At 45.7% G+C, this 27,990-nt stretch overlaps 2 protein-coding genes across 6 annotated transcripts in view; one reads left to right on the top strand and one right to left on the bottom strand.

The window, feature by feature from the left end:
- The window catches only part of MAP3K13 (mitogen-activated protein kinase kinase kinase 13), a 160,664-nt gene extending 146,334 nt beyond the window's left edge, over positions 1–14,330 (top strand). For all 3 annotated transcript variants that reach the window (XM_082392940.1, XM_082392941.1, XM_082392942.1), the window contains exons 10-14: positions 648–785; positions 4,905–5,691; positions 8,174–8,244; positions 11,056–11,353; positions 12,198–14,330. In XM_082392940.1, the coding sequence (XP_082249066.1) occupies positions 648–785; positions 4,905–5,691; positions 8,174–8,244; positions 11,056–11,353; positions 12,198–12,299 (1,396 nt within the window). In that variant the 3' untranslated portion in view covers positions 12,300–14,330. The remainder of the gene's footprint in view (positions 1–647; positions 786–4,904; positions 5,692–8,173; positions 8,245–11,055; positions 11,354–12,197) is intronic.
- Positions 5–27,873, bottom strand: TMEM41A (transmembrane protein 41A). Of its 3 annotated transcripts, XM_082392988.1 has the most exons (6): positions 27,622–27,867; positions 25,876–26,029; positions 23,329–23,490; positions 22,817–22,955; positions 1,822–1,962; positions 5–444 (listed from the first exon to the last, which is right to left on the bottom strand). In XM_082392988.1, exons 1-6 carry the CDS (start codon positions 27,738–27,740, stop codon positions 227–229), a joined length of 933 nt encoding a protein of 310 aa, XP_082249114.1. In that variant the 5' UTR covers positions 27,741–27,867; the 3' UTR covers positions 5–226. The 3 variants fall into 3 exon arrangements, with proteins under 3 accessions (XP_082249114.1, XP_082249116.1, XP_082249115.1); XM_082392990.1 differs by lacking the exon at positions 23,329–23,490 and having other exon boundaries at positions 27,622–27,873; XM_082392989.1 differs by lacking the exons at positions 5–444; positions 1,822–1,962 and adding an exon at positions 18,940–21,094 and having other exon boundaries at positions 27,622–27,855.
- Between the last annotated feature and the right edge of the window lie 117 nt (positions 27,874–27,990).

Raw genomic sequence — 27,990 nt, 5'->3', positions numbered from 1 at the left:
TCAATTGGCTGAAATGTACTACTCTTCCAGGTTGCTGCTACTCAGAACCGGCAGCTATTTTATTCGTCCGCCCAACATTCCTTAGGGCATGTGCCGGGCACAGGTCCCCGCCCCGGTGAGGCTTACAGTTGAGTGGAGTTGCCACAGAGCTGGTTCTAGGGGACTGTGCGCTTGACAAGCCTTTGCAACTTCAACCGCCGAATGGCTCAGGAAAGGGGTCCTCATTTCAAGAAGAGCTTGGTGTGGATACATGGGAGCTTACTGCCCCCTGGGGAAGTAAGGCAGCTGCTGCAAGTGGTTCAGGGTATTCCTGAGAATGGTGAGAAGCCCTGGGGTCCTGACTAAAAGAGCAGCTGCTGAAAATAAGTAGGACTTCAGCCACTGCCTTGTGTCTCATGAGGCATGTTGGGGACGGGAAGGTTGGCCTCCAAGTCCATCTGCGACCTGAAGAAAAAAATGAAGTCAGGTTAGTTTGAGTTATTATTATTTTTTCCTTTTTAACCTGAAGAGCTGCCTTGCTATTCTTCAGATAGCCTGTATCTGTTAAGTGTGGCCAGAATCTGTGGGTGGAGTTAACCTGTGAAAACATTCTGCCCATCTTTTCTGTCTGCGGTGACTGAGACGTAGCTTTTGCTTTCATTCTTCAGGCGTGAGCAAGCAGTGGAGAAGAAGTATCCTGGGACCTACAAACGACATCCTGTCCGTCCAATAATCCACCCTAATGCCATGGAGAAACTCATGAAGAGGAAAGGCGTGCCTCACAGACCTGGGATGCAGGCCAAGCGGTGAGCACCTGTACTGACCTGATATTCAGATAAATGGGGAAACATGCCCCTAAAATACATGATCAGATGATGATGGGTGTGGCCACACGGTACCACATCGTCAGCGCACTTGCCTCTAGATATGGCCTAGGGAGGTGAGAGAGAGTGTGTCATGGACTCCAGGAATCTAGTTTTTACTGTCTGAGGCATTGATATTTATTACCTTAGCATGGAATAGTGAAAAGAGAAATGAACTGGGGGCCAAACAGACCTGGATTCAAATCCTGGCTCTGCCTATTAGAAGCTGTGTGATTTGGATCATGTCACTTGACCACTCTCAACCACATGGGTAGAACGGTGTAACTATAGCACATGAGATTTCTTTTTCTTTTTTTGACCCCTAGTGCACAGAATTGAGTTCACCATAATTCTTGATTTATGCAACATTGGTCCATGCATGTCCCACTTTTATTTATTCATTTAGTTAGTTCTTTTTAATAATGTAATAAGTGCCTATAAATCCACCACCAAAAACAAAAGCAGGCACTTTGATAATTACCTGTGTCTAACCATATAGTTCCCCTCATCCCACTCCTGTGTGGAACTTTCGTGAGGTTTAAATAAGACAACGTGTGAAATCACTTAGGAAATCATAGTTACTCAAAAAAAAAGGGGTTTTTTAATTGCTTTAAAAGATGCCCTTTCCCCTAATTATAACATATTTTCCTTATATTAGTTTAATTTTAGAATGCTCTTCCAGTCAGTTTTTATTACCAGACTCTGCTAGAGCCTCATTCCTCCCAAGGAATGGAGAGTTGACCCTATCCTAAATTAAAGCAAAAGAAGGAAATATCCCTTAACCTCTTAACCTTGGGTGTAGACCCAGCAGTGAGACTTGAGCTAAATGCAGTAAGAATAAAGACAGTGAGAAAATGCAAACCAAGCATGTATTTTAAGGCTTTCAGAACAGTGACCATTCCAGCACAGCATGACTAACATAAATCTAAACTACTGAGGGATAACTACATGGATTAATTCCAGTTTTGCTTTTACTTACCGTGCCTGACCATCTTCTGGTCAAGCTCTGAGAAATTGTTTTCAGTTGGCACCTGGCAAAACCCTCCAGGAATCCCAGCACCTCTCTCCTTTTGGTGTACAAACGAGGCACAGACTTCACCTGCTGGCTCCTCCCTGCGGTCTGCTGACAGTTAAAACAAAGAGCACTTTGGGAGAAAATAGTACTGTTTAATTTTTCACAGTGTGAGTTTGTGTTTACTTTTATTTTGCCTGTGAGAAATGCATTTGAAAGAGTTTGACAGCACCAGTAGATGCTTAGTCAATGAGCTGAACTTGTCTGGAAAGGCAACCCGGAGTGGGTATTAGAGCTGCAGAGAGTTATGCTTTCAGTTGATTGCCCCTTAAAGGATTTATGTTTCAGATTACTTGGACAGTCCAGTGATTATGGAGTCCGAAGGCCAATGCCCACTGAGGCGATCAGAGATGAGAAACCATCCATTATCCTTTAGCCTTGGTTTCAGTTTGTGTTTAGTTAGGGACTGAAAAGAGAGTCGGAGTTCAGTGATGGATCCACCAAGCCCATCACGAGTGAGTATAGTCTAATAAGATAATCTAAATACTTCATAATATGGAGAAGCTTGGAATGGAGGAAGAACTATTTCTTGGTGTCCAAAAACTTGGCTTCAAGTTGTGAGTTTTGCCATTTACTAGCTTTGTGATGGACACAAGCCAGCTAACCTCTCTGATCCCTCAGTGCCCTCATCTGTAAAATGGATATTGTAATGGTAGGAAACTTGTGTTTTATATATTGTAAATTGCTTTGTCAACTGTGAAGTGCTGTCTCAGCGTTATTCTTTGATTTTTGCACTGCCAGGTTCAATAAACGCAGCCTTTACCTGACTTAATGGCACTTTCACCTCAGCTTTCTTTTAGATCCCGCCATAGCCAGTTACTGTGTAAGTATTGATAGATGCCCTAACTGGGCTTCGGAGGGCTCTCTTTCCTCAATAAAAAGCCCCAGGACCTCCTCGATCCAGATGCCTTCTGTGCCACAAGTTGGCCAGCTGACCACAAAGCTGTGAATCTGAGACAGGAAGATGCTGACAGCAGCACAGTACCCTACCCGCCTCATCATAAACCAATTATACCTGGAACTTCTGTGCTAAGACAAGCCTTTAACTGAACTTCTCCTGAAAGAGAAGAAAACCCATCTCCTATTGCCTGATGCCTACTGATTTCCTGTGAGGCTCTTCAAAATGCAGTCCTTAGTTCAGCGTCGTCTGAGAGCGTGGCTGCTGAATGCAGGCTCTTAGGCCCCATCCCAGACCCATGCAGTCATTTCAACAAGCTCCCAAGTGATTTGTACACACCTTCAAGCTGTATTCTGACTGTCCAACAAGCCAGACTGTCAAGTAGGAGAGACTCCTTGTCTGGATTCTATCAGTAATGAGCTGTGAGACCAGGAGCCACTTGGGCTGGGGTTTGGGTTCTTCATCACATAGGATGAAGGCAGAACTGCATCTGTGGTTTCCTTACAAGGTCTGGGACCCCCTAGGGCCTGAATAGAGGTGTCTCTGAGGCCACTGCAGGGGTAGAGAGGACAAGGAGGGGGAGCCCCAGGGGGAGGGGCTTCTGCTCTCCCTCCTGTCTTCAGCTGTTCTACTATATCTGGGTTTGGGTTTTTTAAGATACAATTGACATATAACAGTATATTAATTTCAGGTGTACAACATAATGATTCAACGTATGTGTATATTACAAAATGATCACCACAATAAGTTTGGTTAACATCTATCACCACACATAGTTACAAATTTTTTTTCCTTGTGACGAGAACTTTTAAGATGTACTCTCTTAGCAACTTTCAAATATACAATACAGTATTATTAACTATAGTTACCATGCTGTACATTACATCCCATGACTTATTTATATCATAATTGGAAGTTTGTACCTTTGACCCCCTTCACCCATATCGCCCACCCCCTATTCCCACCCCCCACCTCTGGCAGCCACCAATCTGTTCTCTTACTGTATCTATTTTATATATTAGGTTTCTCATAATTCATTTGAGTAAAGGATTCTGTTGTTTTTAAAAAAAAAAAAAAATAGAGTTTGGGCCCTCCAGCTCTGAAATCTCCAGCTGATTTCTGTCTGTCTGGTCCAAAAGAAGGGTGGGGCTACTCTTTGGGGGGAAGGAGGTAGCAATACTACCTGGCATCCTAGAGTCTCTGCCCTGAATCAGTTCATCAGTTCAGAAATCATTTATTGATTGCCTGTGTGCCTTGGTGTTGGTGTGTGTAAGGTTTACCTGCAGGCTCTGGGTTCCTCCTGCACATGATCCACGTGACTAGCCCAGTGATCTGAGAGAGGCCCTCCTCCCTTTAGGAACACGGTAGAATACCAGGGTCGTTCCACATAAGCCCTTCTCTTACTGGCTCTACGCAACCTCCTGGGCTCTCTATTAATTCCCCCTCCTCTACTGCCACTCCCTTCGGCCCCTTCTTGAAACATTTATTGAGTACCTACTATGAGCAAGACTCCTTGCTAGTGTCCTCCACATGCAAAGGTGTATATGACTTAGTAGCAGCCCTCAAGGGGACCATGTCTAGACGAAACTCCCTGAATTTAGCCTCTTGTCTAATTAACTGAGGTTTCCTTCTCTGGTCCCAGACCTCTGTCCTTTGTGATCCCTTGTGGGATCCATCATCAGACAGATTTCTGATCATGAGCAAACACCCATGCCTGTGCCTTGGCATATTGGCACCAAGCTGAGAGCTGATACTATGAGGAAGAGGTCAAAAAGCCTGTAGGGTAAAATTAGAATTTAAAGGAGATTGAGTACTCAGCTAGTGAGGTACAGAATAAAATCCAGAAGGAATAAAGGGAATCCTCTGTAAGTGGACATTAGGTTGTTTCTAGCTTTCTGCTATTTTAAACAATGCTGTAACATAACATCTTCCAACATACATCTTTGTGCACATCCGTTATCTCCACTGGATAAATCCCTGTGTATGTAACTGCTGAGTCAAAGATTATGTGTATTTTAAGGTCTGGGATACATTTCCCCAAACTTGAATGTGTCTTCATGTGTTTAAAACCAAACCTGTTCTTTTCTCCCAGGCCAGATCTGTTGAGATCTGAAGGCATCCCCAGTGTGGAAGTGGCTCCCACTGCATCCCCTTTGTCCGGAAGTCCTAAAATGTCCACCTCCAGCAGCAAGAGCCGCTATCGGAGCAAACCACGCCACCGCCGCGGGAGTAGCCGAGGCAGCCACAGCGACTTTGCGGCGATCTTAAAAAACCAGCCAGCCCGGGAAAATTCACCCCATCCCACTTACCTGCACCAAGCTCAGTCCGAATACCCTTCTCCCCATCACCGTAGTCCTCTCCAGCAGCAATACCAGCAACCCCCTCCCGCCACGTCTCAGAGTCACCATCCCAGACTCGACGTGCACGGACAGGACATTGCAACCTGCGCCAACAACCTGAGGTATTTTGGCCCCGCGGCAGCCCTGCGGAGCCCACTCAGCAACCATGCTCAAAGACAGATGCCTGGTTCTAGCCCTGACCTCATCTCCACGGCCGTGGCGGCAGATTGCTGGAGAAGTTCCGAGCCTGACAAGGGCCAGGCAGGCCCCTGGGGCTGTTGTCAGGCTGACCCCTATGACCCCTGCCTCCAGCGCAGGCCAGAACAGCATGGGTCCTTAGACGTCCCCTCTGCCGAGCCCGTGAGGAGGAGCCCCAACCTTTTCAAGCCACCAGCACACAATCCCCTCTCGGAAAATGCCCAAGGTTCTGAGAAAATGGAAGAGAAGGAATTCAGCGGCTGTGGGTCCGCAGCATCCCTCAACACCTCTCATCACATCACCCCCCCAGCTCTACCTCGAAAAACAAGGCCCCTTCAGAAGGTAAGGTGTGATGACAACCGCGGTGTGTATCACTGCCTTCAAGGAATGTCAGAGCCTGTCACACTCTATGCAGTATAAAACGTACATAAAAAATATGCATTTTGTAAAGGGATGAGATAACAAAAGCATAAATAGCAGTTTATTTACTTTTAATACTTTCCACACTGCTTAAGGGATGGACTAAGGAATACACTTTGGAAACTCCTGAATCAGGGGACTGATTCAAATGTATATAATTTATCAATAGAAAAATAGCCATACGTTAGCGACATGTCATCAAAATAGTTTGGAATCCGCTACTCTAGCCTAGTCCTAAGGGATGTAGCAAGAAGGAAGGCTCCCATTATAAAACATGTTTGGGAAACAGTATTCTCTGTCCCCTCTTGGAGCTTCCTAAGCTCACATTAACAAATCCTGGGCTTTGAGAAATCATGCAATAACCTTGTTTAATCCAGCACTTCCCTCACCTATTTGACCATACTGCCTTTTTAAAATAACATCTATTAATCCCCCATGGAACTAGCTTTCTTCACAGTATCACCTTAATTAATAACCATCATGATCCAGCCGGTTCTCAGTCACTGAAACCTGTTCCCCTCCTCCTCGCCCACTGGCTGCCTGTGGTTTATTAGCTGGGAGGCAGACTACCTCTCCTACGTTGTGGTTAAGACCCCAAACTTGGGAGTCAGACCTGAGTTCAAAGCCAGGCTCTTCCACTTATTACCTTTATGAACATCGGTTTCTAATCTATGAAATGGGGCTAATAGTAGACCCTGTCTCATTGGTCGATGTGAAGATTAAATGAGTTAATACATATAAAGCATTTAGAACAGGACCTGGCACGTAGCAACCTTCCAAAAATGTGAGCTCATCTTGCTAATGTGTTAAAAATAACACTATGTATGAAAAGTATTTAGCACAGAGAAAACACCCACTCAATTCTAACTATTGTTTCATATCATCATCGTTCATCAGAAGTTCAGTTGAAGGAATGAAAATGTCTAAAATGTAAATGAGTATGTTTTGGTCAACTAGACATTTACTAGAAAAGAAGTTGAAGCTGAAGGCCACTGTCTCAGAACTGTATTTCTTCCTCCACATACAGTGCTGCTACTGACTGAGCTTTCCCAGAAATAAATTGTGTTTCAGGTAGTGCAGTGGATTTGGGCTAAGTCAGTCTCTGCTCCTCTGACCCCTAAAGCCAATAACATAATTTTTTGGTAACAACTTTATTGAGATACAATTCACCTACCACACAGTTCTCCCATTTAAAGTGTATAACTCAGTTCTTTCTCTCGAGTTGTGCAGCCATCACCACAACTAATTTTAGAATATTTCCATCAGCCCAAAAAGAAACCCTGCACCCTTTAGCAATCACCCCATTCGCCCATCCCCTCCCAAGTAACATGTATCTTTGAACCATCCTGATGCCATTTTGAGGCATCCGTGGGTCTGCAGGCCACGGAACACACCCCTTCTACTTTTGGCCTCACTAAAACCACACTCCCACAAAGCAGCTCAACTTCTCTCTGCTGAGATACACTCCCATGGGTCTTCTAGGGGGAAGTGCTCATCTCCACAGTCAGGATAACTCCATCCCTGTCCTTCCTACTCAAAAAACCACATCAGAATACAAATGGGTAAAAGTGATGGATTGTCAGAACTGACTTTAAAGGTAAATTATCCTCAATTTTTGGTACAGTTATTTGGACCCACTTACCCACCTCACAAGGGATTGTAGTAATCCCGTGCATTAATGACAGTTGATCTGAAGTGGGGCTGTTCCTATGCCTTGGAAGGGAAATGGAATCTTCCCTCACAGGGAAGATCATGTTCTCAGATGGGACACTTACCCACACTTCCAGATCAACCACAGAGCCCTAGCAATGATGAGGCCTCAGATGTCCCAACCAGAGTTCTCTTATCTGTGCCCACATGCTGACTCAGTCGTGGGCTAAGCACCTACCTTGTATGCAGTCTTGTATTAATGGTGGAGGAGGAATACAGTACAAGATGGGGTCTGACCCTAAATAATGTATGTCTTAGTAGTAGAGATGATGTAAGCATGATAACTACAATATTAGTGAAAAGGTGATTGGTACATAAAAGGGGAAAAAGTAGTTGTTGGGCTTTGAAGAACTGAAAGATCACCTCTTATTGGAGTCTCTATATCAGAGCCTAGAACCACAAGTGACAATGGTTACAAGAGACCACCCCAAAATCCAAGACCTCTTCTCCGGTTTCCCCTCTTCAAGTTCAGGGCCTTTCATCATGGACACCCAGGGAAAGTTGCTAAATGAATGAAGAGATATATGTTTAAAAATGACAACAAGCTACCACTCAATGTCTTTGATGAAAATTAAATCTTTTACAGGGACTCTGTGTGTGTGTGTGTGTGTGTGTGTGTGTGTGTGTGTGTGTGTGTGTGTAAGAGAGAGAGAGAGAAAGAGAAATAAGACTCTTTCCTCCTTGTTCTCCTCAGAGTGGAGATGACTCCTCTGAAGAGGAAGAAGGAGAAGTAGATAGTGAAGTTGAATTTCCACGAAGACAGAGGTAAAACCAATAAACACATGTGATTGCCTTCAGTGTAATCAGGGAAAATCCTGAGTTTGCCGTACCTCCGGTTCGATCACAGGCCGCTTTCTAACAGCCAGCTTATAGGAACCTACCATTGCCCATTTTGGCAGCTGGCTATGCACAGCAGATCCCAGTTTATCCAAATTCACTAGATAGGAACTGCAAGATGGGGAAAATAAATATGGATTCAAGGTTATAATTGACAATAGAGTGGGCAGTTTATGAGAGATGGCTGTGCTGTTTTATGGGCAATTTTACTGGTTTCTAGTGTACCTCCCTATATGAGTCTGCTCAGGCTGCCATAACAAAACACCACAGACTGGGTGGCTTAAACAATGGAAATTTATTTCTCCCAATTCTGGAGGCTGGGAAGTCCAAGTCCAAGGTTCCTGGTGAGAACTCTCTTCCTGGCTTGCAGACAGCAGCCTTCTTGCTGTGTCCTCACATGGTGGGGGAGAGAGAGAGAGATCTTCATCTTATAAGGCCACAGTCCTGTCAGATTAGGGCCCCACCCTTATGACCTCATTTAACCTTAATTACCTCTTAAAGACCCTCTCTCCAGATTCAGTCACATTGTAGGTAAGGCTTCAACATAAGAATTTTGGGAGGATGCAATTAAATCCATAGCACTCTCCATGCCTTGGATTTTATACCTCAAATTAAGTATAATTAAATGAGTTGAGTCCTCCTTCAACCCATCCTTAGAAATAGCTTCCTGCCTAGCCAGCAATAATAACTTTGCCTATAGGACTAAAGAAGGACCACACCCCTCATTTCTAGAATTAAGAGCTACCCTTTTGTAGAAATATGGAAGGTAGTTTTCCTCCCAGGAGGCCTTTTCTGCTACTAGGCATTCTGTTTTTGAAGAGGAAGGCTTTAAGAATCCCCCAGGAAGGTTTGTGTACCTACCCAGAACCAGGAATTTCCTAAAACCAAGGGACTTCTAGTACTTTGGTAAATTGTATTCTGGGTCCCTATGCTGTACACAAAATTGAAATCTGTTCTCATCCCCTGAGCTGTTCCTACCACATTGCCATTGCTATCTTGTTGTTTCCTTGGACGCTGTGTTTTCTCCTATGCAGTGAGATTGAGCCCAAATAAAATGTCTTTTCATCCTCTGACCTCATTCTACAGGCATCACAATTATGTTACTTCCAGCTTTTGTTCCTATGACCACCATTAACTCAGCCCACCTGATGGCTTCCCACCTTTCTTTCTTGCTATGATGAAAAATTTTGGTTTTACCTCACGGTTTTGCTTTTAATATTATAACATTCTTCTCCCTGTCTCCCTTCTGCATTAGCAGACTTTCTTTCTTTCTTTCTTTCTTTCTTTCTTTCTTTCTTTCTCTCTCTCTCTCTCTCTCTTTCTTTCTTCGTTGGACCTTCATTGCTGCACGCGGGCTTTCTCTAGTTGCGGTGCACAGGCTTCTCATTGCAGTGGCTTGTTGCAGAGCACAGGCTCTAGGTGCACGGACTCAGTAGTTGTGGCTCGAGGGCTCTAGAGTGCAGGCTCAGTAGCTGTGGTGCACAGGCTTAGTTGCTCCGCGGCATGTGGGATCTTCCCAGACCAGGGCTGGAACCCATGTCCCCTGCATTGGCAGGCAGATTCTCAACCACTGCACCACCAGGGAAGCCCCTGGATTACCAGCCTTGAGAAGGTGTGAGTCCAACCTTAACTTCCGTTTCCCACATGGGCTTCCTCCATCTGGTCTCTTTTCATGTGTCCTTGATGCCACCCCCGCCCCCAGCCCATCACCTGGCCTGCCCATCAACCAAACTCAGATCATATGCCATCAAAATCGCTTTGTACTAAGAAATACAGAAAGATCAGACAATGACAGAGGGAAAGGGAAGTCTTCTTTTTTCTTATTTGTTTTGTTTGTTAAGTCAGCGTAAGCTAACAGTATTCTTATTTACTAGGCTTCTTGCAAACAATGGAAAAGAAATGAGGAACTTTTGTAAATCCCCTCCCCCCACCCCGGAAGCTTTGCCTCATCAGAGCTAAACCCAGATGTTACCTGGAATGAGCCAGCAACTGGCTGGGCAGTGCCCACAGCTGCAGAATGAATGTTCCTTCCAAGCACATTTCTGTTGGGGGTCGGCCTTCCGGGCTGCTCTGCCCCATGAGAAACGCCCCACCATGCCCAGGCAGGTAGAGAAGGACATGGCGGCACGTGAGTAGACCTGGCCCGAGCCCAGCTCTGCTGTGTGGCCTTGAACAAGTCATTTCCCTTCTCTGCCTCCAGTTTTCTGCTCTGGGAGAGGAGTCAGACCAGAGACTCTCCGAAGTCTCTTTCACCCTTGAGAACCTAGGTGGTTGATTCTCTGTGTGTAAGAAGCATACTCTCAATGTGAACATTTGCATACCACACAGGTGTACACAGTGTCATGAGACCAGCTGATTTTCTCAAAGACCAGCGGCAGCCATCAGTTTTGGAGCGTTTCGTGGAGCCACATAAACATATAAAACAAACAAAGCTCAGATTTCTCTCTCTGTTGCTTTAAAGAGTTCCTACCTTTTGGGATTTGACTCTCCCTCAGGGGCAGGAAAAAAAACTAGATCACCTCCCACCAAGGCTGCGACTGACAGACAAGGAAAGGAAAGTAAGGACTTCCCTGGCGATCCAGTGGTTAAGATTCCACGCTTCCACTGCAGGGGGCGTGGGTTCGATCCCTGATCAGGGAACTAAGATCCCGGGGCATGCCATTAAAAAAAAAAAAAAAAAAAAAAAAAGGAAAGTAGCCGTTCCCGGGACTAAGTTCCTCTGGTTCTTTGTGGTTCTAGGCCCCATCGCTGTATCAGCAGCTGCCAGTCGTATTCAACCTTTAGCTCTGAGAATTTCTCTGTGTCTGACGGAGAGGAAGGAAATACCAGTGACCACTCAAACAGCCCTGATGAGTTAGCGGATAGACTCGAAGACCGCCTGGCAGAGAAGCTAGATGACCTGCTGTCCCAGACGCCGGAGATCCCCATTGAGATATCCTCGCATTCAGACGGGCTCTCTGACAAGGAGTGTGCTGTGCGCCGTGTGAAGACGCAGATGTCTCTGGGCAAGCTGTGTACGGAGGACCGTAGCTATGAGGTGGGGGCTTCTCCTCCCTTCTCCTCTCATCACTCTTCCCTTCCTGGAGCTCTTTGGGTTAGAACATGCTCAAGTCCCTAGGGCCTTTACAATCATCGTCTAGTATATAAGATAAAACAACTGCCTCCATGAAGTAAGGAGAAGTACAGAGATAACAGAGCCCCCCAAAATGGGGGCAGTTCTCCCAAAGGAAGCACAAACACAGAACTGCTCAGGAACCCTTCATTCCAAGATTTCACTCAAGCATCACTTCCGACCCCATCTCCCAACCTGGTTAAGGGTGTGAGCCTCCCTCCTCTGTGTCCCCACCAGCCCCTACATGCTATCAGAGCACATGTAACACTTTAGTTCACAGACGGTACTGCCTCCTGAGAGGCACGATAGCATAGTGGTTGGAAGTGTAGACCCTGAAATCTGACTGCCTAGATGCAAATCTCAGCCTTTCCACTAACTCACTGTGTGACGTTGGGTAAGCCACTTAACCTCGATGTAGGTCAGTTCCCTTATCTGTAAAATGGGTATGATAACAGCCTCTATTTCATAGGGCTGTTGTGAGGATTGAGTGGATTAATAGATGTTAAAGCACTTACATCAGTGCCTGGAACGTAGTAAACAATATATGTAGGGCTTTGGGGGCACTGTTATCACTATCATCACCTTCGTCATAATTGCCATCGTCATCTTTATATGTCTTCTTTCTCCGTAAACCCCACAAGGACAGGACCTGGTCTCCTGTATCTTAGCCAGCAACCCAGCACAGCGCCTGTCACATGAGAGGTGCTCAAAATGTTTACTGAGTGATTGCAGAAAGGAATTAAGGTCTTATGTTGTCTTGACTTTGCAGAATCCTATGCAGTTTGAAGAATCGGACTGTGACTCTTCAGATGGGGAGCGTTCTGATGCCACAGTTAGGACCAATAAACACTACAGCTCTGCTACTTGGTAATGAAAGAATACCCACCCTGAAGATCTCATGACTATACTGGCATTTCACATCCATCCCACCCCCAGACTCTTCCCACTCTCTCCCTGCTTTTTCATCTGGGAAGAGAGCTGCCCCATCTTTCTTACCCCTAGACATGAGCTGCAATAACAGGAACATGAGACTTCACAAATCTCTGGAAAAAAATATCCAAATGAAATTAAGTCTCACTGAACATTTCAATCAAGAATGGCAGGGATCTATTTTATTGAATATTCTAGCTACTGTAACACTGATATTTATTTTTGTTTGACATTTTAACACTTTGTACTGTAAAGAGTGAACTATATATGATAGAGAGAAAGACAATAATTTCTTGCAAAAAAAAGAGAGAGAGAGAGAAAGAAAGGAGGAAAGAACAGAAGTGGAATTCAGGAGCAACATCCTTGGGAATCTGTGGAGCCAGGAGGTATTACTGCTGCTTGAACAGGGGACCAGTTCCTCTGGCCATAAGTGACTGAAGAAGAGCCAGAGCAAGACATACTGAACATTTTAGAAAACAAAAACAGCAAAAGAAAAGCAATTCCAGGTAATCTGTGAACAGACCACATTAAATCCACCCAGCCTGTCCAGATGGGTGATGGAAAGACCTAGACAATTTTGGAGACCAGAGACTTGCACCCAAGGCCTTTGAGGGCATGTGCTTCCTCTAGGAGGAAAAAGAAAACTGCGCGTGTCAAAGCTGATCTCATTTTTAAAATGCTGAGCAGCGTTGGTAGTGAGACTTACAGACAGTGTCCAACCTTGTCCTTGACAAATTTTCTGCTTTTTATGCGTCAGTGCCACTACCTTGGCAAATGCATTACCTTGACCAATGTGTTGATTTTTCAGACTCAAGTGCCAGTTTCCTGTAGCCTATTTCCTTTCCACCTGTTGGCTGCTTCTTTTAGGGAAAAAGGGGGCAGGGGAGGGAGAGCCTGAGGAGGAGAGAAGGAGAAGACAAAAAGAGAATGTCCAACAGTGTTGGAAAAGCAAATGTGGAATTTGTAAAAGGACATTTTCAGAATGTCTCAGTTCACCTACGTGCAGAAGATGGGATCACCCCTCCCTGGAACCAGGTTGCTTGTCTACTAGAGTTTTATTGATGTAAACAGAACAGTCCTTGAAAACAGCTAGGAGGTGTGTCAGTCTGCCCGATATCCAATCCCAAACCATCCCCCATGTTTTTATTTGTTAACTCATTCTATCCCAGAAGCTGTAGTGACTGGCTACCACTATCAGAATAAAGGCAAAATAAGCAACTTGCAAAGGGCAACCCCTCCCCATCACGATAGTATTTTTGTTAAATGCTACTTGTAACATGTATTTGGATCAATGTAGTTTTGAATAATTGGATTTGGAAATTCGGAGAAAGAACAACTGATGCTAAGCAGAGATTGGAAAAATATTGTCCAAGGCATGAGGTCCTTCCTGTCTCTAGGGTCATGGGCTCTGAGAAACATCCCAAGGTACCTCATGGTGCCTTGGCTTTAAGGAAATTTTTATCTAGAATTTTATATAAAAACAGATGTTGGCCTAGTTCCTGTCTCTGTCTCCAAAATCAGTTACTGCCAAACAACCTCGAAGCTCAAGACCTGGAGAGGGTGGCTAGACGCTCTGATATTGCATCGGACTGGACTTCAGGAAAGACTTACATACACAGGTATTAAACCATTTCCAGTGCAGATGAAAACATCACCCTCCTCTGGGTGTCACTGATTGCATCGGCCAAAAAGGAAAAGCAGGAGGGAATTTAGAGCAGTTCCTTTTGCTTGTTTGATCCCTCCATTTGTTTACACTTTATGTTGAGACATTGATTTAAAATTTAGTGTCTGTAATTTATAGCTCTTAGGTAGGCTGAAGGAAAATATTTAACTTATACAGAGAGCAGTATTGTTTCATTAAATTATTCCATTTTGTATAAATTCTGTAGCTGGACTACATGAAAGATCTTAAGTTATGGTATTATTATCATTGTTATTTTATTTTATAATTATCTTTCTCATTTTCTGTCGATCAGAAGGTGTGGTTTATGGTGTAGCACAATGATTGTGTTTATTGCTAACCATGAATTATTATGGATTTTTATGAAGGAATGAAAATGGAACTGCCATTTGGGAGCTCCCTGGTATTTGTCTTAGCTGTATTCCCTCATTTTCTGTGTACAACAACAATCATCTGAGGATGCGTGTACCACCCTGAGGTCCAGTGGATACGTTGTGATTTTGACTTGATCGCAAAAGCTCCTAGGTGGGCATCAGATGACTGAGTGGTGGACAAAGAGTTCAAAAGCTGTACATTTTCTCGAGTTTCTTAAGAAATAAAATCATGGGACTACATTAGAAGCACAAAGAGAATTATTTAATGCCCTGAGAGGAACAGGCCTACAGGGAATCTGCATGGGGCCTGTGGGGTAGATAGTTTCAAGAACTGGCAGCATAGTTTGTAATCTCCTTCCTACTAAATCCCATAAAACCAACATTTTTCTCCTAGTTGGGAGACTATAAAAAGGAAATAAATAGATGGCATGACAAAAAAAATGCCGAACTGTGATGTCATCCGATAGCAAGACAAGAGAAATTCTAGAATGAGGCTTAGTCTCTTAGTCACAGAGCTGGAAAAGTACCTGAAAACCCATATTTTTCATCCTCTGACTTCAGACCATACCATACTGTGAATCTCTCTGGTTCATTACTTCTGAGAACAGAGAGGCTACAACTCTGTGTCCTCTTTATTTATTTATTTTTTTTTGATGTGGACCATTCTTAAAGTCTTTATTGAATTTGTTACAATATTGCTTCTGTTCTATGTTTTGGTTTTTTGGCCGCGAGGCATGTGGGATCTTAGCTCCCCAACCAGGGATCAAACCCGCATCCCCTGCATTGGAAGGTGAAGTCTTAACCACTGGACCGCCAGGGAAGTCCCTCTGTGTCCTCTTTCTGTCCAACATAAAACACTGACCCTTCAGCGTGTCCAGGTCTTGCCCACCTGTCATGGCCAAAGAGGAACATGAAGGTTACCGTGTCTTACCCCTTTCAGTGATGGTCTTCCTGGAAAACCCACCCCAATACCTCATAATTTTGATAACTTTTTTGAATTCCCATCTTGACTGTCTGTCATGGTAATGCCATATACCTGTCTGGATTGACTGTTATGAGCAAGTTAGCATAGCAGACAGTATTGAATCTTCAAGTCATTCACTCTATTGTCAAGAGTTGAATAGGGCTTCCCTGGTGGCGCAGTGGTTGACAGTCTGCCTGCCAATGCAGGGGACACAGGTTCGAGCCCTGGTCCGGGAAGATCCCACATGTCGTGGAGCAACTAAGCCCGTGCGCCACAACTACTGAGCCTGCGCTCCAGAGCCCCCGAGCCGCAGCTACTGAGCCCATGAGCCGCAACTACTGAAGCCCGCACGCCTAGAGCCTGAGCTCCACAACAAGAGAAGACACCGCAATGAGAAGCCCACGCACCACAATGAAGAGTAGCCCCCGCTCGCCGCAACTAGAGAAAGCCTGCACGCAGCAACGAAGACCCAACGCAGCCAAAAATAAATAAATATATTTATTTATTTAAAAAAAAAAAAGTTGAATAAAGTTCCACGTTGAACATTTTACTTATTTTTTAGTAGAAGTGACTAGAGGCTTCAGAGAACAGTGTCTTTAGTCTAGGTTAAAAGAGAAATGCCTTCTCTATCCCAGGCTACCCTTCACTGCCTGCCTTGAAATAACCAGCACTATTTTGAATTAGTGTGTGTTTCTTTGAGAACAACTCCACAGTCATCTGAAGAGTGGAACGAAGAGCTCGGGGAATTTAAGAGCTAATTCTTCAGTCTGACAACTGGGTGGCAGTGCTTTAAGGAAACTCACAGGACTATGATTTCAAGCTTCATTGTTGATCAAAAGTTTAACCCCCTTGAAGTGAATTCCACATTCATTTAGCATCTGGTTTTGACTGACTGCAAGATAATGAGTTTTTATTTGTTTTGCAGATGGGCATTTGGTTCTGATTCCCATCTATTTCTAGATCATGTCCTCTGAATAACAATGCCTCTTAAAATTGCTTGGCAGAGGGACTGAGAAGCCTGCATCCTCCTTTGAAGTTATAATAGACCTTACCACCACTAAAGTTTGGACCTGTTGGCGAGATTGTGGGGAGCACCTACCCAGGGAGGTGAAGGTGTTAACTGTGTTGTATGATGGTTTGGTATGACCAGCTTGAAGTTCACATATTTTAAAACTTTAGTATCAACAAATCCATCCTTCTAGAATTAAGGATATTTTAGTAGGATTTAATAAATACACTGGACTTCCACTTCAGGGCCTCATTGTACTAAATTTTCCTCTTACCCTAAGTAATAATATATTTGATGGTTTGGGGTTTTCCTGGTACCAACCCAATTTTAAATGCCCTCTCCCACTGTGGAGCATTGACGTTTTTCCAGTGTGAATGTATTCTTATCGATCAAAAGATTTGCCCTTTTTTTCCATGCCCTTTTGTCTCAATCCACCCCCCTTCCTTAAAATGTTTCTACTCGAACTTCCTGTGACTGAGTTCTACAAATTCCAAGGAATTCCTGCCCTGCTCTGCAGTATAGTGTGCTATGTTGTATTTTGTTTTTCTACCAAGCCAGAAACCAAAATACCACCTCACACCACCATCTACCATCTCCACCCTCGATACCCAAGACCGTGTTATTTATTGATCACCATATTCTTTCCTACTGAGCCTGGACATGGCCTCAGAACCTCTCACAACACAGCATTTGGAGCCATAATTAGCACTTGATTGGAATTGGTGTGCAAGAGGACATCTGTTTGCTGTCCCAGCTTTAACCTCATAATTAATTTCCTAAGGTGGTTTGAGATCTTGAGTTAGCCCTGATGGGAGAATGACAGGATATACCAGTGTACTCCTTATAGATCCCACCCTACGGCTATCAGGGGGCAGCACCAATGACAGGAGAAAGGCCACGTGCCTCCACCCACTGCCCTTTTGGAGTACGATTCCAATTGTATATTGAATTCCAAAATGTCTCTTCATTTACATCATTTCATTGTTAAATGAGCATGTTCCTCCACCACCTTCTATAAACAGAAAGTTAATACAAGTCCCAGTTACTTGCTTCTTCCTTAGACTCTATGAGACTGATGTACCAAAACAACGTGACATTCTTTTCAAGACTTTGACTTGTACTGTCAGTATGAATTTAGTGCCTTTCTAGGCAGCAAGATTTTTCTTCATTGCTGATTTCATAGAATAAATGACCTAATATACTCACATCACCAATGTTAGCAGCCTCACAGACTAGCACATAAGAATCACATTAGTCTGCTTGTTTGCATGTTACAGCCAATACTGCAAGCACCTATTCAAACTGGAATGAACTAGACTGCCAAGTGGAGGACCCCTGTGGAACCTGGAACACTTCTCAGGGACAGGTGGCAGAAGAGGGGAGCTCTGAAATCACTGTTCTGAGAAATAGGGTAACCCCAAAAGGGTTGGGTTAAGGCTTTTGTTAACTGTCAACGTAACCAGAGCATGCTGGCAGGATTTCACACAGAGCCAAGCCCCCAAGCAGACGGTAAGGCCACTGTAAGAAACTTCCGGCCAAATCCCAGGCCTACTCTCTAGAGCCACTTCACAGCACTCAGGGGCACACTGGCTCCTGGCCCCCGGCTGCTGCCCAGTGACCAGGCAGACAGGGTCCTCCCGTGGTTGCAGGCCAGAGGGAACCCCACCAGAAGGCGCAGGCTAACAGGAAGATGCCCCTTATTGACCGCATCGCCCGGGTAGCTCACTACCTCGAGCGACCACTTCTCAGAGTCTGGAAGTGGGACGACCCACTTTGATTCTTGATTGCAATAATTTGAGTTCCTTTCAATTTGGAGCAAATTAACTTTTTTGTAGTCAAGTCTCAGAATGATCTCCCTCATCTGTGTCCTCTGAGGTCTCCGGTACTGTTAGCTCCCCTGCTCCCTGTGTGGGTTCTGACGCCGGCGCCCTCTTTGTATTGAACAATTGTACAGCGATGGGAACAAGAGCGACTATCAAAGCAAACAAATGCATGGAATTAAACAAAAAGTGTACTTCACTGTTTTCTGTCCTGTCTTTTCCTTATAGGTACTGTTTGTGTCCCGAGAGCTGCCTTCACAAGTCTCAGTATTTGTCAGAACTTACGGGAAAGGAAGACTGGGTTTCCCGCAGCCAGGAAAGACATGACTGGGTTTCCCGCAGCCAGGAAAAATAGGTGATGGGAAAAGCTGGTTTCTGGGGCTCTTTCGTCAGACACATCCACAGAAGAAAGAGATAACCATGATTTTCTTTTGTTATCATCTCTTCATGATTATTCTGTCATATCCTAGACAGGCACTCTTCTTCTTCCCTATGACTTTCCTGCTGCCCATCTTACAGCTACTTCTGTGGTATTAGTACCCTACTATAAAGTATGCATAAGAGGGAAAAGGCAAAAATGAAAATCTGGCTTCCAGTATATACAACTGGTAAGAAGCTTGAGAGCAGAAAGCTAAGACACCACTTTGGATTGTCTGATTTTCAGCCAATCCTGATTCCCACTGGCAATGGGAATTGAAAGTTAGCGACATGTATAAACACACACCACACAGAATATTTTTATCCATTTATTTGGGAAATTGCTTTGCCTGTAAACTCACAACTGATAAGGCACATTGTTGCAAAATCACGGGGGAGATGGGAGAGAGACAAATCCAAGGATCTGGATAAAGGGCAAAGGGCCATACTTTCAATAGTGTAGAGAGCTTCCTTGTGTCTCCCCTTCCCTCCTCCTACTTCAGAACACAAAGAGCCACGGATTTCCAAGTCCAGTTGGCATCCTCCTTACTCCCACTCTTGTTATCAAGCTTCTTTTAAAGCAACACATCCTTAAAAATGAAGTCCTTGTTGTGTTTTTTGGATTATACCATGTCCAAAAAACACTGCTTGGAAATTCATTCTTTGTACTAAACAGAAGTATTCCCAAGAATTCATGTAGAACAACTGGTCTACATTAAAGCCTTGGCAAGATTCTTGGCCAAGCCAAATCAAAAACCCAACAGATGGTGCCCAGGGACAACAGTTCTGATAAGAAATGATGAGTTACTCCTGTAGGATACAGGATCCCAGAGCTGGTCATTTTAGGTGCCAAGACCCTTCTGTCCTTGGAAGCATGAACCCAGGTCTGTGCCAATTCAATACTGCAGCCACAGGAAGCCATGACAGCTACAGATCATTAAAATAGAACACAACAAATTAATCCAAAACCAAATTTTCCCCTTAATTCCCTTGAATTAAAAGATAAAATAGAGTTATCCCTCAGTTATTCTCAGGAAATGACAAAATGAAAAAAAGCATTCAGAGGGTATACTGGGTGATATTGGAGTGTATTGAATCCATTGTCCCAGCAAGACAGAGGAGGGATTCCCACACAGAAAGGACAGACTAGAAAATGTACTGACAGTCATTTGGTTCAAGTGAGTCAAGGGTTCTGCCCATCCAGATGGGAAAGAACTTCTCCAGAATATATTCATAACATTCAGAGTTTGCTCCATTGATATTTAATAGTCTGTTTGCAATCAGCTGAATTGTCAGGACATGCAACCAAGAAGAGATGTGACATATGTGGTAACAGTGCATCTGAACACAAAGAGCATCACAGCAATCACTGTGCTTTTGAGCTGTACGTGGAAATCCTATGCAGTTTGTCAGCTTGTTTCCTCTGATTTATGGAAGAGGTAGGTCATCAGCAAAACAGTGCAGAAGGATCTCTCTTCAGGAGACTAACAAGATGAAGAGTGGTGTCAGTGATGTGGGTTCACACGTCATTATCTACACTAATCACGTCCACGAGGGACGTAAAAGGATAACACCTGTCACAACAGCTGATCACTGTGCAGAAGAGGCGCCCTGGATGAAGGCAATCAGCATCCTCTCCCGAAGCAGCTCAGGGCTTGGCCTGAGTTCCTCGTTATTCAGTAAAATACAAACAGGATTTGCTAGGAGGCCATCCGTTTTGCAGAGTGTCCTGCTAAATCAGGGCTCGTTTGAGAACCTGATATAATTCACCTTCTAGAGCACAGAGTGTCCTTCATGACAAGACAGTGCACACAGAAGAATAGTGTCCAAATCACCTGTTGAGAATAATTTAAAAACAATGAGGGGGGCTTCCCTGGTGGCGCAGTGGTTGAGAATCTGCCTGCCGATGCAGGGGACACGGGTTCGAGCCCTGGTCTGGGAAGATCCCACGTGCCGCGGAGCAGCTGGGCCCGTGAGCCACAATTACTGAGCCTGCGCGTCTGGAGCCTGTGCTCCGCAACAAGAAAGGCCGCGATAGTGAGAGGCCCGCGCACCGCGATGAAGAGTGACCCCCGCTTGCCACAACTAGAGAAAGCCCTCGCACAGAAACGAAGACCCAACACAGCCATAAATAAATAAATAAACAAATACTTTAAAAAAAAAAAAACCACAATGAGGGGCTTCAGAGGACCACGCCCATTACACAAATAAACAGTAGAGTCCAGGGACGCAGCAACCAAAGGATCCAGATCACGTGTCCTTTCTACTATTTAGATGATGAGCATTGCTTGTTTCATTCAAATGTAGGTCCTTCTGACTAAAATTTTTAATGAGGGTTCCAGGAACTAAGGCCACCAGGGCAATGGCCAACAGCTTAAAGGCAGTTTCCCCGGAGAAAAGAGCATCCAGAGAAGTCAGGGTTGACAGGATGGAGCCCGTCTGCACACAGATGAAATTATATGGGATCAAACCTTGAAAAAGAAAAGGGAAAGAGCCTGTTACTGGGGAGCAGGAAAATGAAGAATAATAGTCCTTCAGAAATGTCACCAGGAATTCACAACAGTGACTCCAGTTTTGTACTGTTTTTGCCCAATTCCTGACCTCTAAACATATTACCTCTTTCCCTTCTTTTCCACTCTTTCCCCTCCTTTCCTCACTTCCCACATACATTTGTCTCATTCAGCAAAAGGACTTGAGATGGTTTCCAAAATATATATACTACAGTAAGATTAGAAATTTTTTTAAATAGGAAAAAACCAAATGAATGAAGAATAAAACAAAATGAGAGAAGAATAAACAAAGTACAGTTAGTACTTAAGCAAAAATGCATAAAGTTCACTCATTTGCTAGAGGTGTCCCCAAATTTGGTTCTGAGCGCCCAACAGCCAAAGTAAAGAGAAGCACCAGCATTATGAGATTTACAGCATGCCTGTGATAAAAACAGGTTTCTCAGAAGCAGTAGTACTATTCATGTTCTGTACTGTCTGTAAGAGGTCATCAAATCCACTGGATCCCACAAGTCTGACCGGTGGCTAGAGAGGCTGGTTGTATAACAAACCCCTGGTGAAGTTGTTAAAAACACATCCTCAGGTGCCACCCCAGGGATTCTGGTTACCTGGGTCTGGGGTAGAACCCAGGAACCTGCATTCTAACAGCCTCTCCTGAACCCCGCTCCCAAGATTCTGTTTGGTTTGGGACCCCCTGATGATCCACTCCTCTAGTAGATGATGCCTCAAGATCATAGACTCATGAAGGTCACATAGCTTGTCAGAAGGGTAACTAGAATCTCGGTCTCCGGAGTCTTTCCAAGCCTCGTGCCACCTGGGTGATTACAGGCTGCTAACAGAGGTGCTGAGGCATGCTGTCTAAAAGCCTGTCTGACAGAATTAGCTGTGGTAGATTCTGCTTCAATTTAAGATCTCAACTTCTCTCAGGAATTCCCTATTAATAGCAGCTGCTCAACCACAGATTTGTCATGTTAGACCCAGAGCCCTGAGTAGCCTTCCCTTCCATGTTGTAAAGAAGGGTTAAGAGAGGCGATCCTTGCCTTAGGCTTAGAGAGGGTGGTTTGCTTCCAGTGTGGAGAAAATAATAGTCAGTGATTTTACAGGCTGTTAGCAATTTTACCATTCAGATGAAAGTGGTTCAAAGCTCATACTTAGAGAAACACTGCTCTAGTCCTAGCCCCTCAATTGGCCAAGTGGCCCATGAGGGTAAGGAGCTTCTTGAAGGTCATACAATTGTCAAAAGGCAAGAAGGAACCGCACTAGTACCAGCTCTTCCTAAGGCAGATCTTAATCAAAATAGGGGCCAAAGCCAAACAGGAAGCCCCTTGCTCTGACCCTTCCCCTGCCTCCACTTGCCTTCGGCCCACGTTCCCTCACTCCAACTCTGCTTTTACTGAGCCCTTACTATGGGCCAAGTCGTGTGTGTTACAGAGATTACTCTTCTAATCCCAGGGCCTGGCACAGTGCTTGGCACACAATAGGCATTAAATACAGTTACAAAATGAACAATCCCTATTTTTTCCAGAAGTATTTTTATGGGTTTTCACGTTCAAGCCCGAGTAGATCTGCAATCAGGAACAATTACTTTAGATAAGGCCTGTCGATGCTCTTCATGAGCCTGTGCTCGCAGAGGCAGGCACATGCCCAGGACAACTGTGAGACTCAAACTTACACACCATGTCTTACCGATAAGAACAGAGAAGAAAAACTGCACGATGGGGATGTTCAGAATTGGGGCCGAGAGGTTCAAGAACCAGTTTGGCGTCATGGGGAAAAGTCTCAAAAACAGTAAGAAAAAAAACAAGCTGTTTCTGTTCTCCTCCACCTGTAGCCAAAGAAGACAAGGCCATTAAGAAGCAGAAAGAGTCTCCAGGTATTGAAAATCTGTTGGTGCCAGGCACTGTTCTACATACTTTACATATTCTATAAATTCCAGGGCAGAGATTCTTTTCCTCATTTTTAAAATGGAGGTACCTGAGGCTCAGAAAAGTCAGGAACCTGCCCAAAGACACAGAGCTGGTAGTGGAGGAGCTGGGATTTGAGCTCAGATCTGCATCTCCTGGAGACATCAACAGGACCCCTGGGACCTCCTGAGGCAGGACAGAGGACCACTGTGGGAGATCTCTGCCCCTACTCCCCTCAGGGCCACGTGGTAACTTTCTGGGGGCCCGGCACTTAGATGTACCCCCTCGCCTTACCTTCCTCTGCAGCAGGGCCACTCTGTCAGGAAAATAGGAGACCACCAGCTGTTTGCCAAAGACACTGGAGAGCAGGTAGCAGCATGTGGCACCCACCGAGGTCAGCACACAGCACAGCAGAAGCCCCAGCCATGGCCCAAACAAAGCACCGGCTAAAACATTCTGCAAAGAAAACAAATCCTCTGCCATGAGAACATCTGGCAGCTACCAGCCATCTCGTCCTGGAGCCCAAGAGTCCTAGGTTCCCTCCTCCTTCAGTGATTTTCCTGGAGAAAACCTAACTCCCACTCTAAAGAGATGAAGGAAAAGTGATGAAGGGGCTTCCCTGGTGGCACAGTGGTTAAGAACCCTCCTGCCAATGCAGGGGACACGGGTTCAAGCCCTGGTCCAGAAGATCCCACATGCCGCAGAGCAACTAAGCCCGTGTGCCACAACTACTGACCCTGCGCTCTAGAGCCCGCGAGCCACAGCTACTGAAGCCCGCACGCCTAGAGCCCATGCTCCGCAACAAGAGAAGCCACTGCAGTGAGAAGCCTGCACATCGCAACGAAGAGTAGCCCCTGCTCACTGCAACTAGAGAAAGCCCGCGTGCAGCAATGAAGACCCAACACAACCAAAAATAAATAAATAAATTGTTTTAAAAAAAGAAAAAAAGTGATGAAAGAGCTGGGAACTACAACCCCGGCCTCGGTCTCCTCACCTTTGAAACTGGGAAGAAGATTAAAACCTCAGCAGGCGAGACAGAATTAAACAGGGAAATCTGTGTATACAGCCCCCAGCCTGCCACTTGGGCTGTGCAAGGCCCCGCCAGCCCTGGTGCCCTGGGAAGAGGCAGCAATGAGGCTCACAAGTTATTTCTGCTACTTTAAATGAACACAAACCATGAATTTTCCCTCAGTAAGACCTCATAAGCTTTAGAAAATGTCTCATTTCTTTCCTTCCTGCAGGAATTACTTCTCTATAATGCTAACACTGGGGGTTCCATGTTGACCAGAGTTCTAGCTGACACTCAAAAAAAGCCTTAGATTGACAAAAATGGAAAAGTGAACTAATACTTCCTAAGTGCAGTTTGGCTGGTTGACATCATCCTGCCAAACATGGGATCCAAAAGAGAAAGTAAAAGGGGAACCTGGAAGTGAGATGGTAGGGATCTCCTCAGCACCTACTATGTGCTTGACTACAGGTCTGATTTAATCCTCACTATGACCCTGTTTAGTATACCATCCTCACCCCTTCTATAGGTGCAAGATTAAGTATCGTGCCCAAAGTCACACGAGGCAGAGACAGGATTCACCTCCAGGTATCAGCTGGCTCTTCGCCCTGAAGAGGGATCAGCTCAAGAGAGAAAGAGGTACAGGGGCAGCCCCAGGAGTCAGTCCCTGACCTCAAGCACCATACACACCCCCATCTCTCTTGGCAGAATGTGTTTGCTTTTCTTCCAGTTTCTAACAAACTGCTTAGGCGGATCCAGCGTGAGCTGAATGTTGGGGCCGGAGGGAGAAGCAGGGCAGAAGGAAGCTTTCAGGTCTTCCTGCTCAGTCACCCAATCATTCAACAAGTGCTGAGGGCTGCTGTGTGCCAGGCACACCATCACCGTGCCAGCCCCTATGCACCCACTGGGTCATTTAATCCTCCCATGTAACAATCCTAGGGGGTTACATAGGAGAATGCCGGTTCTACAGGATGAAACAGCGTTAGAGAAGTTAAATAACTTGCTCAGGGTTACACAGCTGGGATTCAAACCTACCCAAAGGCATAACAGATATACACATTTACACCAACCAGCTTAAAATGCTGCTGGGAGGACAGCACATATTCTTCTGTATCACCTGAGATGGCAACTGGTGAGAAGCATCCAAGAGTCCAAGCACAAGCCCAGGTCTAACACTGTGGCTCCCGAGAGACAGGGGGCCGCCTGGAAAACCAGAATGACTCGTCCTCTCCACACAGGGAGACTCGCCAGTCCTCTACAGCCTAACATCACCATGAACAACCTGCATCTGTTCGTCAAACATTTATGAAGGCACTTCCCTGTGCCAGGCAAAGAAACACAAAGGCTGAGAATAAGGAACAGGTCCTGACCTCAAGGAGCTCACAGACTAGTGGAGAAAACAGATTTTAAAAGGAAAACCAACATGCAGAGGGGTAGAGGTCTCACGGACAGTGCTCCACACCTATCAAATCCTTAGAAACAAAAGCAGCATACCTGAGAGGAAAGGCAGTCTCTGGAGCTGGGCGGATGTGGGTTCAGACCTCAGCCCAACCCCCTCCTCGCCTTGTGACCTGGGACAGTTACTTAACTTCTCACCATTCATTTCCTTATCTGTAAAATGTGGATAAAAGTGCCCATTGTTGGCTCTTAGGAGAATTAAATAAGGTCGTGCAGGTAAAGCAACTAGGACAGTGCCTGACACAGGGAAAGCTGTCAACAAGTGGTAGCCACAGTAGTCTGTCCTCTGGACTGTAGGATCTGCAGCCTAAGGGCCCCTCTACAAAGACAGAAGGTGGCTTCCCGGGAGGCAGGCACAGGAGGAGGGCGATACTGACCAAGAAGCTGGAGCCAGGGATGGCAAAGCCCTGTTTGTAGAGGTAGGCACTGCAGAAAAGCAGGAACACGTAGGCCTGATGCTCCTTCCGGTACTCTCGAAGGACCTCGGAGAGTTCCCGCAGCTCGGCCAGGTCCGAGGGGAACCACAGTGACCTGAGATTTGGAAAAGCAGATGGAAACAAGAGTCCAGATCAGCCTAATACCTAATAAAGTCACTTGTTGTGTCTTCTTTCCAAAGTAGGTTTATAAATGTGCCCATCATCTGGTCTGCTGGGAACACACACTTAATGGGAGGCCAGAATAATGGATGACCTGATATAACTCAGCAGAGGCAAGAAGAGCCTTGGTTTGGATGCAAGGGACCTGGCATAGCATCTCAACTCTGCTACTGTCCAGTTGTGTGATCTCAGGCTAGTCCCTGAGCCTCAGTTTCCTTATCGGAAAAATGAGGGGTTGAAGGTGGATAATCACTAAGTTCCCTCTTAGCTCTCAGGTTTTATGAACTATTCTTAAAAGGCAAATGGATTAGTTTCTAGGCAAGTACTAAACATCCTAAACTGCCTTCCTTTCTAGGAGTACCCCCTCCCCCTAAGCTTCAGGCCAAGGAAATTCAAACTTCACACTGCTCCAAAGTTACTAGGTAAAACGACTGCTTTATCAGTCACAAAAGAGCCAATTAAAGATTCCCTGGGAAAGTATATTTGTCCATACCATAAACATAATCTTCTTGATAATATATCAGGCTTGGAACCAACCCTTTCAAAGAGCCTGCTTTTCACCCTGCTCTCTATATGATCCTCAGTGCACTCTGAACCCTGTACAAGGGTTACAGTGTAAAGGCTACCTTGCCTCTGCCAGCTGAACAACTCTTGAATCCATCAGTGATCAATTATAAGCAAACCCTCCTGGTTCTCATCAGAATATTTCTCTTAGTATGTCTGACACCCACAGCAGAGCCTTCCCAGCTAGAGTAAAAGAATACAGTCACTGAAAACAGCTGTCCTAATATTCAAACATCAGTAACATCCTTGACACACTTCCATTAACTTTATAAACAGTATGCTGGTTTATCACGACAAATCAGCCCGGTAGGTATTTGTACTGCCTCCTGCCTCAACCTGTCAGGGAGTAAAAGGAAAAGAGCAGAGACAGCCAAGAAAAGACAGCAGATAATTAATTAGTGAATAATTTAAAGTTGTCCATCAACGTTTCTCCTGAAGACCGGACGCCTTAAAGCCCCAAGGGCAGACCTGACAGAAGTGTAGTGAAGTGAAGTGGGGAGGACTATGGAGTGAGGCTGAGAGCAGTCGTTAAGAAGGGGCTGCGGGTCCACATAGAGGCGAAGGTCGGATGCAAACGGGGATCAGGGCTGGGTCTGGGAAGGCGACGGGAACACCGCTCAAGAGGCGATCCAATGGCGGGAACAGAGGTGCTCCAGCAGGATCCGCCCAAGGTAAGGCGCCGCGTTTCCCTCCGCAAATCACCACCCCAAAGGCACCAGACAGCACTCCCAAGAAGCCGGCAGCACGCAGGTCCCAGACAGGGCCAGGCCCCGCTCTCGTCCACCCGGTCTGCCCAAGACCGTGTAGACGCGGCCCAATCTCCAGTCCCAGAACTGAACCCCAAATCCCAGCCCCCGACGCCTCCGATCCAGGAACCCGAAAATCCGATTCCCAGACCCCATCCTCGGACCTGGCTCCCTTCCTCTGACCCGAACCCCGGCCCCCGTCACCGCCGCCACGCACCTGTCTCCAGCCTCCTTGGCTGTGCCCAGTGTCGACCCGCGGGGCAGTCGCGTCGACAGCAAGTACAGGGCGAAGGTGCAGCCGGCGAAGACCAGGAGGAGGCCGAGCAGGGGGCGCATCTCGGCGCCAGCACCCGGACTCGGCGCGCCGCGGAGGAGCCTGGAAGCAGCGCCAGGAACCTCGCTACTATCGGACTGCTACAGCGGAGCGCGTTAGTGGACGGACAGGGGCGGGGGTCCGCTCCAGGCCCCGCCCCCATATCCTGGCCCCACCCCCGGCCCGGATTCCGCTTGCAGTTGGCTCCGGAGTCCAGCAGAAAGCTGTTTTGCAGCCCCTCTGCGCTTGCGTCTGCCCTCCTTCCGCCTGTAT

Source organism: Balaenoptera borealis (assembly GCF_965194805.1).
Source record: "Balaenoptera borealis genome assembly, chromosome: 5".
NCBI classification, from domain to species: Eukaryota; Metazoa; Chordata; class Mammalia; order Artiodactyla; family Balaenopteridae; genus Balaenoptera; species Balaenoptera borealis.
Note: the sequence above shows the minus strand (reverse complement) of the source record. Positions and strands in the feature narration are given on the sequence as shown.

Excerpts from the sequence above, each read along its gene's own strand:
- TMEM41A (XM_082392988.1), bottom strand. The coding sequence starts at position 27,740 with ATGCGCCCCCTGCTCGGCCTCCTCCTGGTCTTCGCCGGCTGCACCTTC. Across the intron at positions 26,030-27,621 it reads GCCAAGGAGGCTGGAGACAG|GTCACTGTGGTTCCCCTCGG; the intron begins GTGCGTGGCGGC and ends TCCAAATCTCAG. Across the intron at positions 445-1,821 it reads CCAGAAGATGGTCAGGCACG|GTCGCAGATGGACTTGGAGG; the intron begins GTAAGTAAAAGC and ends TTTTTTCTTCAG.